This window comes from Ascidiella aspersa, chromosome 1, assembly GCF_963924565.1.
Source record: "Ascidiella aspersa chromosome 1, kaAscAspe10.2, whole genome shotgun sequence".
NCBI classification, from domain to species: domain Eukaryota; kingdom Metazoa; phylum Chordata; class Ascidiacea; order Phlebobranchia; family Ascidiidae; genus Ascidiella; species Ascidiella aspersa.
This window is the reverse complement of record NC_139447.1, coordinates 29642341-29654427: the sequence shown is the minus strand read 5'-3', so window position 1 is coordinate 29654427 and position 12087 is coordinate 29642341. Positions and strand designations below refer to the sequence as shown.

At 38.1% G+C, this 12087-nt stretch overlaps 1 protein-coding gene across 1 annotated transcript; it reads left to right on the top strand.

Moving 5' to 3' along the window:
- The first annotated feature begins 526 nt into the window (after positions 1-526).
- On the top strand, positions 527-11431 carry LOC146169651 (ATP-binding cassette sub-family C member 5-like). The gene is made up of 15 exons (XM_083386737.1): positions 527-551; positions 1562-1708; positions 2459-2573; positions 2976-3109; positions 3594-3724; positions 4177-4352; positions 5244-5310; positions 5549-5700; positions 6102-6188; positions 7329-7533; positions 8207-8373; positions 8758-8870; positions 9297-9535; positions 10267-10545; positions 11099-11431. The coding sequence occupies exons 1-15, from the start codon at positions 527-529 to the stop codon at positions 11429-11431; spliced, it is 2370 nt and encodes a 789-aa protein (XP_083242863.1).
- The last annotated feature ends 656 nt before the right edge of the window (positions 11432-12087 follow it).

The following is a 12087-nucleotide window of genomic DNA, read 5'->3' as shown; positions in this document are numbered from 1 at the left end:
CTTTTATAGCTATTTTTTTCCTTTTATAGCTACTGCTTTTCTGTTTATTGTATTTTACCTGCTTTTATCAATCTTAACAGATTTATTTTTATCAATCTTCACAGAATGCCTTTATCAGGGTTGGTGACATTGTATACCGGTTCTTCTATTTTATCTCACTTTACACTAAGAAACTCTTTTTTATTTGCGATACCGTTCCTATAAGCTAAGATATCAAAACTCGTCAATCGCCCGAAATACAATAAAATTCAATAGATAGATACCACAAAAAGTCTTGCAAGCTGGTCGGCAAGCCTATTTGCAACACGAACTAGTTTTTTTTTAAATAACTACAAATGTACTAAAAACTCACGGGTATACCGGTTTCAAAGCACAAGGTTTGAGGATCACTGTTTTATAGGAACGGCAAGATAAGCAACAAATGTATAGCCAGGAACTGTGTAGATTGATATGAACTCGAAAAGCAACTGTGATTTTTGCCCCAGTGTTACAGGGCTTTGCTTAAGGGCAAAACATATGACCCACAATGTTAGAATACAAGGACCACGAAAGTCAGTTATAGTTGCTGGACTTGAAATAGTACAATTTCGCAGAGTGGTCTACTTGAGCCGTTAATATTGTTGCACGCGTTTTATTCAAGTCGATAAAATTGTATTTTGATAAATCACCACTCTTCATTGTATTTTGATAAACATATAGCCTAAGGATTGCGCAACTCAAAATGAAATTAGCCAATAATTCCTTAATCCACTTGTATAGGTCTAGTTAGACTCGTTTGGATCCATGTAGAAACACGTGTTTCTGCGATAAATACAAATCAAAGGAATTTAAAAATTTGAATTAACACGTGTAACAGCCAGGAATCGCCATTTATGTGTTTCTGACTCTGTTTAGGTAGAAATGTGCCACGTCACCGAAAAGTGACCATGTAGATTTCGGTGAGATGCAACAATAATTTTTTAATGAATATACTGTTTTTTGTTTTAACTTGCTGTAAAATCTAACACGATAATACGTATAGTAAAAAAAAACAACAAATGAACTGCTAAAACTATAATCAGTTCTTTTACTACAACGTTAATTTTGTATGTTGAATCGCTCTCTAACCTTAAATAAATATTTACTCCAAATTTGCACTCCGGGAAGACTTTTTTTGTCCTATTGGTGTACTCATACGCTGAGATATACAACTTCGTGTGAAAATCTAAAATATTGAATTTCAAATCTGGGTTTGAATTTATAAAATAGAAGTAAGCAATTTTTAATTAGGTTTGTATAGATGTCGCACGCCGTAAAAAAAGTTTTTTTCAAATGCTTACAAAAAATAAATAAACTGCTTAACAAACAGTTGTAATAAACATATATCACTTTTCCATATTTTCATGTTTTTTTAAATAACTGACAATTGCTTTTCTTACCAGTTATTTGTTAAACAGCCTAACATTATCCGGATTCGAAGTAAACACCTTAACACTTTATTGTCTGCGGGAGAAATTTCACATGGAAAAATTTCACAGAAAACCTCAATTCGGAGCACAAGTTTAACCCCGTTACCTTGCAGTAGATAACGACCTGGACAACATCAGCCTCGATTCGCCGAAGATGAACGGCGCCAACGGCAAGGACGTGTTCGAGTTTACACGCTTTGGAAGCATTCGCTCCGTCGGAAGCCTGGCCGCCGAAACAGGCGTAACTGGACCAGACGCAGGCAAGGCCTTTGTTTTCCGCAATAGCTAATGATGAATGTTGGGAATTAGAACTGGGCCATTATATTAAATTTTTGTTTGGCTGTTTGGTTTTGTTTCCAGTTGACTGAAGTATTATTTCAACAATTAAACATTTTGCTTTAACTTTTCAGTTGAGTACCACAGGTGAGATTCGCAAGAACGTCGAATCTATTACATCATAAATGTTACAAAGATTAAATAAAAGTGATACCTTCAAAGCAATACATTTTAAAATTGTATTTGTAAAATTAATTTCGGCGTGTAATTTATGTACAAGTTTTAAAGAGGTTTAATTACATTTTTTATGAAAATTGAGTTTAACTAATTATTACTTGCAATTAAGTCCTTAAACGTTTTCTAAATACTCTATATAAAGTTATGCTGATTGCAATTGTTTAGGATTGTTCAATACTTGAAAATAAATCCGAATAATGTCACTTAATGCTTGGTAAAGTTCCTACTTAGCTATGCTAAATAATATTGAACTCTGCAGGTTACATTACATTCCATCTCTGCATAACAACTAGTGGTTGAAATCTTTTCCTTGTTGTCATCTGTTAACGTTATTTACATGGGAATTGCATTTGGTCGTCGTATAAAAAAAAATTTAAAACTTTAAGCACACCTTGTTGTTTTATTATTGTTCTAAAGCACAAAACGTCGAACGTCGGCGACGGAGCACATTTTCTCGCACGTACATTTGCTGTTAACTTTAATTGATGTTGTTTCAGATGAAGCATTTGTAGACCCAGACAAAATCCCAGTTACTTTGGTCGAAGGCGAATCAAAGAAACAAGGTTCGGTCAGCGGATCCACCTATCGTCAGTACGTTCTGGCGGCCGGAGGGTAAGCACGCATTTATGTTGATTTGTACAACTTTTTCAGTCTAGTTACTATAACGCAGTGTTTCGCAACCTTTTTCATCGACAACGCAAATATTAAGTGTAAGTATATAACAACGAAGCTGTGGCAATTCATTATATTCACTAAACTAATTCTAGCCTAAAGTGAACAAAGAAGAAATAAGATAATGCAATAAATAAATCCAAATATAATACATTTTAGTCATGCCTTCGTATTGCTTTCGCAAATTTCGTAAGTTAAAAAAAAAATTCACAGGACCAATCTCTATAAATCTAACCTTTTGAACTACTTCAGTTCGCGACCCAGCCAAATCAAACCCAAAATTTGGCCGCGAACTATAGGTTAAGAATCATTGCACTAATCGTCATATACCTTCAATTGTAGGTACATCATTGCGGTTTTGTGCGGTCTTAGCTTCATCTTGCTGATTTTCGGTTCTACGGCCGCCAATTGGTGGTTGAGTTTCTGGATCGAACAAGGCGGTGCCATCATTCCGTGTGAGAACCAAACCACCACTGGTAAGAATAAAACTAAAAAATGTCATAGATCTCGACGTTTTAGAGCCTATTTATGAGTTATCTCGCTATCTAGGAGTAGAGAGCATTCATTTAAACAGTTGGTCATCGTTGTGGATTAATGGTGTAAAACATGTTGTGCTAAACGAGTGTAAGTTTTTGGTAAACTTTGAATTTAACAGTAGGTTAAAAATGCAATTTAAATATCGATATTCCATATAACGCGGTGGTCAATATGCTGCCTTTTTATTCCACTTTACTTCCAACGGAATTGAATAAACCCTATGTCCCTGTATTCTAGTTTTCTTGTTGGTACAAAAGCCATTCATCTTTTATCGTTTTGGGCACCGACTTTCGACATGTTTCTAACGTGAAAACGTGGTAACTTAGCAAAGCAACAATTTGGTATAAACCTTAAATCTTCTCATCAAACAGCTGTTCTCCCTGCCTGCTATGAATTCACATACAATATCTCATTTTTTTTTAGATAATTTTACAAGCACGATCCTGCCGATAGAAAGCATGACAGGTTCAGGAAACTTCGAAACCACCGAAAGCACCTGCGTGCCGACCAAAAGCCCCGACATTTCGACAAACGAGAACCTGGGATTTTATCAGGTGAGGACTGGCGTGCAGCAAAAATGAAATTAGGAAGATCAAAATACATTTTGTGATTGATCTGGGTCTAACTTGTAAAAGGTTTTGAGGTGTTTTGATGTGGTAATGTTAAACTTCTTATCGACTCTTTTATTGGTCAAAGTGCATTCGTTTTTATTTCAGATGACAAGAAAATATGATATGTTCTTCCATTCAGGAAATATAAAATAACCTTATACCTGTCGCTTTACCAAATGTTTATGACATATAATTTGAAAAGCCAAGTTGTCGTTATCAGAAATGTCAACGCAATAATATTTCATTTTTTTTTGCCCTGGACCAGTTGTAGGCAACAAAATACCTGAAAACACTAATTCAGTGCTGAAAGATTTAAAAATATTAGCTTTTTTAATAATAAAAAAGCAGACTATATTGCCTTAAAAACCCTGTTAACGGTTTGCTCGTGTTCCCAGCTCATCTACTTCGTCATTCTGCTGGCCACGCTGGTCGCCGGCGCCGCGAAAGCCCTCTCCTTCGTCCGTATTGTGATCAGTGCTGCCTCCAATCTCCACAACAAAGTCTTCCGTGTTGTCTTTGCTAGCCCAATGTCCTTCTTTGACAGCACACCAACGGGAAGGATATTAAACAGGCAAGTTTGAAGCTACATCAGCTTGAGAGCAACTATATAGACTTTCTTAATTCAACTAAATATTGTAGGACCGTTTCCCGATAACAGTTTCGATGAAGTGTTCACACTTTTTTCGCTCCTTAGATAGCGTACCTGGCCTCTAAAAACGATCCAGCCATTCTAGTGCCAAATTAGAGTTTTGCATTTCTGCATTTCACAGCACTGCAGTAAGTCGCATATAGTGTCTATAGTCTGTAGCACTGCAGTAAGTCGCATATAGTGTCTATAGTCTTTTTTACATACCTCGGCTAATTACCTTTCCTACTTTTTGAAAAACAACTAGTAAAAAATATGGCAAGAAAGGGAAAAATCGTGAAGCAGATTGCTTTTGAATTGACCAAGTAAACTTGTCGAAAAGGTGACGCCCGCGGTTTATGTCCTATTTTTTATCGGTGCCCGCCATGTTAAACACGGCTACGACACGCGTGGCAGGGTTGTGTCTGAAGCTTAAGAAGGATTAGCCGGCTTTTATTTGCTGTTGCGTAACGCGCAACTATACACACACTTTGGTTTGAACCCACACTGTTCCATTTTAAACATACCCGTAACACTCGCACCGTTGGCTGCCGTTAAGCCTTGTTTCTAAATATATTTATTCCAAATATATTTTTAACTTTTAAAATACAATAGAAAATATTTTTTCTTCAAGCATGGAGATTCATTTTAAGTCAACCAGGTCTAAAACTGGTCCCACATGTTTCGAAACAGATTTTTGAACTGTCACACAGTTAGAATAAGGCGATATGAGTTTGACTTAAGTATATTTGACATCAGTTTGGACCTCAAGTATTGTTTGTATTGTTTAATTTTCTGATTTTGTCCTACAATAAACTTTCCTGCTGTTTGTTTCAGATTTTCCCGTGATCTTGACGATATCGACGTTAGGCTACCGCTGATCCTTGACATGTTTCTTATCCAGGTAAAGCTAATTTCCGCTAGTCTACAGCCATCATATTTCACCGTCCATTTTATGATCTACTTGGTGATGTTGTATAACGTACGTGTAAAGGCTCATGGCGGACTACTACCTCTTTACGAATTTACAGTTTTCGCAAACGAAACATAAAGATATTGTACAATGTAAACTCTTCAATAAGTCAGTGTCGCAGAAACCTTTGTTCGGTTTTATACCAATTTTATAATGAATGTTTTTTCAGATTTTGCTTGTGCTCTTCTCCATGATAACCATGGTGATAGTCTTTCCTTGGTTCCTGATTGCAATCGTTATTTTGTCGGTGGTGTTCGGCTTCATCTACGTTTACTTTCGCAGCGCTGTGCGCGAACTGAAACGTCTGGACAACGTAACCAGGTGACCGACACGAGAAATGAAGCAACTTTGCTGGAATAGTCAGAGTCTAATGACAAAATATTTATTAAAAGACATGTAACTTTACACGATTGCTGGGTTGGGCTCCGGACATGCTTTGTCATGCGAAAGTTAATATTTAATTCTTTATGGCAATGGTATTCGAAAGTTTTAGCCATTTGCACACTTATACAGCTTAAAGGTATACATTATAATTTAACAATCAACCAAACTACACGTTAGAAAATAGGTAAATAACACAGTGTTGTCATTTATCTAAATATTCTAATGGATGGTGTGCTTGAGTATCGCATGCTAGGTTCTGGGCGAACGAAGGCATTGGGTACATGCCTATGACCGATTTTACGTATTATTACAATTTATCCTTTGTTTTCGACTTTCAGATCGCCGTGGTTTTCTCACGTGACTTCCACCATACAAGGTCTCAGCACAATTCACGCGTACGAGAAAACCGAAGACGTCATAAATACGTAACTTTTGATTCATTTCTTCTTTATGTTTCAGAACAGTTTCGCAGTGTTAAGCAAAGCAATTGTGCAGCATATTGTCTCGCCAGCGACAAGGTTATGCGGTTAATCGATGCGATGCATTTTAAGTCAATTTATGTCTAAAATAAGCAACACGTTTTACTTATCTCGGATGCTTTGCATCTGACGAGCTTCATGGCTGACAAACTAGTCATTTCCGTTTGTGTACATTTTTGTCGCTTTATTAAAAGTTATAACAACTCGGAAGCAATGTTCGAATACTCGAGCTTTTTTCGAAACCGATAATCTTGCAAAATAAGTAAAACCGCAAAGCCAAAAAGGTCGAATAGATCGACACCATCTTGATTATTAGGACGTTTCGATAATGACATTAACTGAAGATGATACAAGCTCGTATCGAAACGTCTTAATAATCAAGATGGTGTCGATCTACTCGACCTTTTTGGCTTTGCAATTTATTATCAAGTAAAACCGCCTGTTTAAATACATTCAGAACAGCGTTTTAGTGTTACAATAAATTTGAAGAGCAATCTTAATATAACCGATCATTTGTGACCACGCGTCAAATATAGAAACTAAGAATGATGACAATTGCGTCCCACCTTTTATAAGTGATGCTTGAATTACTTCTCGGTCACTTTACTTGAAGATGATACAATCTCGTATCGCAACGTTCTAATCAAGATGTCAATCTACTCGACCTTTTTGGCTTAGCAATTCAATATCAAGCTGCATTACAGATCCGTGCATATAGTGTACCCAGATTTATGACCATGTTTTTCAAAGAATAAAAAGAAACTTCATCGCGCGTTAATTCACTCTATGCGATTCTTTGTTACACCACTGGACTCTAGTCTCGCGAGTTTAAACGTTTTCTCACCCCGGTCAGGGGAACGTTTCTTATCGTCATAATCGTCAAAATATTGGTTACCTAATAATCGTCATAATCGTAAAAATATTCGTTACCTAATAATCGTAATAATCGTCAAAACGTCTACAAAAAACGCGGGTTACCGTAGATAAATTTCGTATCAACACCGATACAACTTGATATTGCAAGGGTACCTCGCCTAAGACCCGACGTGATCAGCAATGCCTATAATCATAATCCAATTCGCTCAGGTTCGGCACACAGCTGGATGATAACACGTCGCCGTTCTTCACCTACCTTTGCTCGATGCGCTGGCTCTCGGTGCGGCTTGACGCGCTCACCGTGTCTGTCACCTTCATCGTCGCCCTCTTTGTGGTCATCTCGACCCTCTACCCCGGGGTGCTCGGCAACATCTCGGCCTCCACCGCTGGCCTCGTTCTTTCCTATGCCATACAGGTACTGAAAGGGTAGGGTGAGGTTAATGTGAGGGGACAAATGGCGGTTTAAGATGATGCGAGATTTTAAAGGCCAGTAGAAACGGTTTGGAAGTTTTGTGCACTTTAAATCGTTCGAATTCGATGTCTATAAAGGAAAGGCCGCGGTTTAAGTGGCGTGGGGTTACAAGGCCGACATAAAGCGGCGTTTGGCCTAAGATATTATTGGGTCGGGCTAAATTTAAGTTCTAAAACGTTAGCCTATACAGTTGTATTGGACCAAAAAGTATTGTTTGAAATTGTGTAATGTCAAAAAAAGACTTATTTCTGGAGGTTGTGGTCTTAAAAGTTTCGTCATATTGAGATAGAGACAAAAAGGTCTCGTCTACTACTATGGGTGTATTAGTAGATCTATTTCTTTTAAAGTAATGGTTACTGAGAGCGGTTTCATATAAATGGTTGAACAGGGGCTAAATTAAATATTTTTTAGCTCAAATAAAATGGTTTGAAATCTAATTTGCTGCAACTAGTCGGCTATAAATAACTTATGCATTTCTGAATTTATAAATGTATCAATATAGGGCTTTACGTTAAAGGTTTCAATTATAAGTTGACCTGCTGCTTAAGTGCCGGTATAAATCACATCATCCAATGCGGTAATGTATGACAAAAGGCGAAACAATCTTTCTGTTTAGATGACAGGGCTCTTTCAAGTTTGCGTTCGCTTCTCGGTCGAGACCGAGTCCTACTTTACCTCGGTGGAGCGCATTTGCGAATACATCACCTCTTGCAAGCCAGAACAACCAACGGACAAAGAGTACAAGCAAGTTCAAGAATCCTGGCCCAATAAAGGGGAGATCAGGTGAGAAGGGACTGAAAGGAATTCGATTTGCGGGTGTAGTAACTAATATCCCTGTTTGTATTCTAACTATGGTTTCGATAGCCTATAATGGTTTCTGGAACAGTTGTTAAAACGTAATAGGAAAGTGCTAAGGTTAACGTCATACGAACGACCGGGCAACAATGCTACAACTGTAGTTAGGTATCCAATTAATTAATGTTGTCACAAAGATTAAACCCCCGAAAACATATAGCAGAAATTTCACACTAAACTATTTTGACGACTCCGCGTACACCAAAATACGATATCTCGAACTGTACAAGAGTACAGGTTACGGCTTGTTTATCACTTTTGTCAAGAGAGCTTATAAAATATATTCAAACCGAGTGTGATATTCGATTTTAGGTTTCAAGATGCCTGCATGAGATATCGACCGGACTTACCTCTAGTTTTGAGGGGGGTTAACCTGAGGATTCGACCCCAGGAAAAGATCGGGATTGTAGGAAGGACTGGATCAGGTATTTGTTAACATGGCGGCCATATTAATGTCGTAGAGCATTGCACTCGGATGTTCTATGTATTGCCTTGGATATTGATTTTACATATTCGATTGATATCCAATTTGAAATACTTACTCTGTTTAAATCGTGCTTTAATTATTTAGCCAAGTAGGATGTTTTGTATAAAATATTTATTCGACCGAAGGACATGGAGTTGTAACGCGATTGTTAAAGACATTTTTTTTAATATTGCAAACAGATATAAATCAAACTTTAAATATATATTTTTTAATTTAATTTGGCCAGCAATGAATTTAACAATGGTGGATCCCGCTAAAAGCCAGAAAAAACAGTCACTTTAACACTAACTTTTAAATCTGCATTCGCTTGAGCGCGTCTTGTTTTAACATTAATCTATGTACGTTCTGCAAATTATTTAACCAGGCAAGTCGTCTTTGGGCGTGTCGCTTTTCCGCTTGGTGGAGCTGTCGCGCGGTCGCATCGTGATTGACGGAGTTCCAATCGCCGAGATTGACTTGAACGATCTCAGGCAGAAGCTGTCAATCATCCCGCAGGACCCGGTCTTGTTCGTCGGCACCGTACGCTACAACCTCGACCCTTTTGAGCAATACTCCGATCGCGAGATCTGGCAAGCCTTGGAACGGAGTCACATGAAGGAAGCGGTATGTGAAACCCAGAAATCTTTGATATCTTTTGGCTTTTTAAGTAGGAATGTACCTGGATTTTAACTAATGCTTTGTCACAAAACATCAATTCCAAAACGGTTCTTCCTTCTTTGCATTTGCTAGGGCTCAGGTAACAACAAATTTTCTTACAGAAGAATCAACGTATACATTAATTCATAAGCTATAGCGACAGAATCATACATAATTCAATTACTTTTTTAAATGCACTCAATTTCTCTTTTAAATGTGTAGTTTTACAAAAAACAATAATAATGTTTTAGGACGCTTCGGGAAAGTGTCATAAAACAACCTCTTATGGAAGTTAAGTCGTTCTTCCATTTTCATTTTACCGATTAGCCAAGCTTCCATATTTCGGATTGAATTATTTTGTGGTTAAAACTTGTGAGTTTTCTATTTAGTTGCAAACATAAATAACGTAGGAATGGTAGCAAGTATAGAGCAAACTCTTCTCTCAAACGAACGAACGTTGCTTATAGAGTTAAGTCTCACGTTTAACTATGTTGCTGTGGTTTAAAGATTTATTTATATCCCCACCTTAAGACTCCAGACGGTCGTTTTAAGAAATCCTTTTTGCTGTTTATTTCTACAATATTCCAGTTTTCATATATTCAAACAAAGATACTTCATGAAAATAGTATTTCAAATGGGAGTTTTAAATTGGCACATACACGCCTTACCGTTTTTTATGAACTTCATTCTTGCTATAGATTAAAGAGCTCCCTGATAAGCTGGAGAGCGAGGTGGTTGAAAACGGCGAGAACTTCAGCGTGGGAGAGCGCCAGCTGATGTGCATGGCGCGCGCCATCTTGCGCCATTCGCGCATCATAATGCTGGACGAGGCGACGGCGGCCATTGACAGCGAGACCGACAGTCTGGTGCAAGACACGATCCGCGAGGCTTTCAAGGACTGCACGATGCTCACCATCGCCCATCGCCTCAACACGGTGCTCACCTGTGACAAGATACTCGTCATGGACGATGGACAGGTAACTGCACGTTGATGACCGGGCTACATTTGATATATATTTTGGCTTTATTGTGTAGTAACTGCTACATTTAAATTCAAAGCTCTGAACACATACCGTTTTGATAGACATGAGTTTTCGAAGCACTGTCATCTATAGTGTAAGAATAATGATACGATAGTTGGCCTGTATATTTTATTAAAAAGGTTAAAGACAACGCAGTATGGTTTGAACGATTCTCCCGTTTTCGGGTTCTGGTTGACTGCCAAGTTTCTATTTATTTAAAAAAATTGTAAATGAACTACATGGTGGGCAGTACGAACGGGTTAAAAGTTAAACTTTTTCGCACTAAATTGCCAGGCTTTTAAGAGTCATCCTAACGAAAATTCAAGCAAATAAAACAAATTGTTTCAATTAAAGCACAAGTAGACGTATAGGCACGCAAAAACTTCATGCCTGTTTTAAGCGTCAAACAGAAGTGACCTCGGTCATTCGGGGAAAATTAAAATGTTAGTCAAAACGCAGCAATTTTTTTGTGAACCGGTTTCTAAATTTTCTTTCCTCATAAACCCAGGTTGCGGAGTTTGACGAGCCGGCCAACCTGCTCAGCAACCCCGAGTCGCAGTTCTCCAAGATGATCGTGGCCGCCGCCAGCATGGAGGACGAGAAGGGCGGCGCCAAAGAAGTGACGTCACCGCAGAGTCGCGGCGCCGACGGTATCGACAACGACGACTTTGTCGCCCGCGACGGCGGCGAGATTGTCGAGGTACGGATATCGAGCGACGACAACTCGAGTTCGGGCGAGGTGAAGAAGACGTTCGACAACGTTGCGTTTGTAGATGACAGTGGGAGCAGTTCCAGTTCCGAGAGCGGCGATTCGAGAAGATTCGAAAACAGCGTTCTTTAGAGTGGAGTGGTTTTCAGCTTGCCCGTGTGTGGCGCGATTGTGATAAGGCGTGACGCGGTTTCCCCGAGTTTTCAAGTTGTGCTTCGCGAGGTTTCTTACTTTTACGTGACACAGCGACACCTTTAAGAAGTGCTAAAAGTCCAATCGCCTTTCTTTTGTATAGTTCATGGTTGTTAAACATATAACTAGCAACTTTGTTAATTCGTTATTTGACAAGCCTAAATTTTTTTTTGTCTTTTGTGTCGGTTTATATAGACACCTACGATGAATGAGAACGTTAGGACGCTCACCATAAACCTCTGGAAGATTATTTCACCGCCAACCTATTTATTCCTAGTCTCGCCATATTTTTTAGTTTGTTTCTTTAATTTTATTTAATCAAACTGTGGCAGTTATTAATTTTCCGTGCAGTGTTTGTTTCACGCCAACTTCAATTTTTGTTTTAATTTCTTTATTCGCTAATAAATATCTTTAATTTATATTTATTTGGTGCAGAAGAGAGCCTTTAAAGTTTAAACCACCTTAAACATAGAAAATTTAGATAGCCTAAATAACGGACCAACCAGTTGTTCGACTCTAAGTGTACGAATTGTAGATTTGTATATAATTGTACATATATTTATATTACCAAAGTTCAGTTGTTGAACACAATGGAA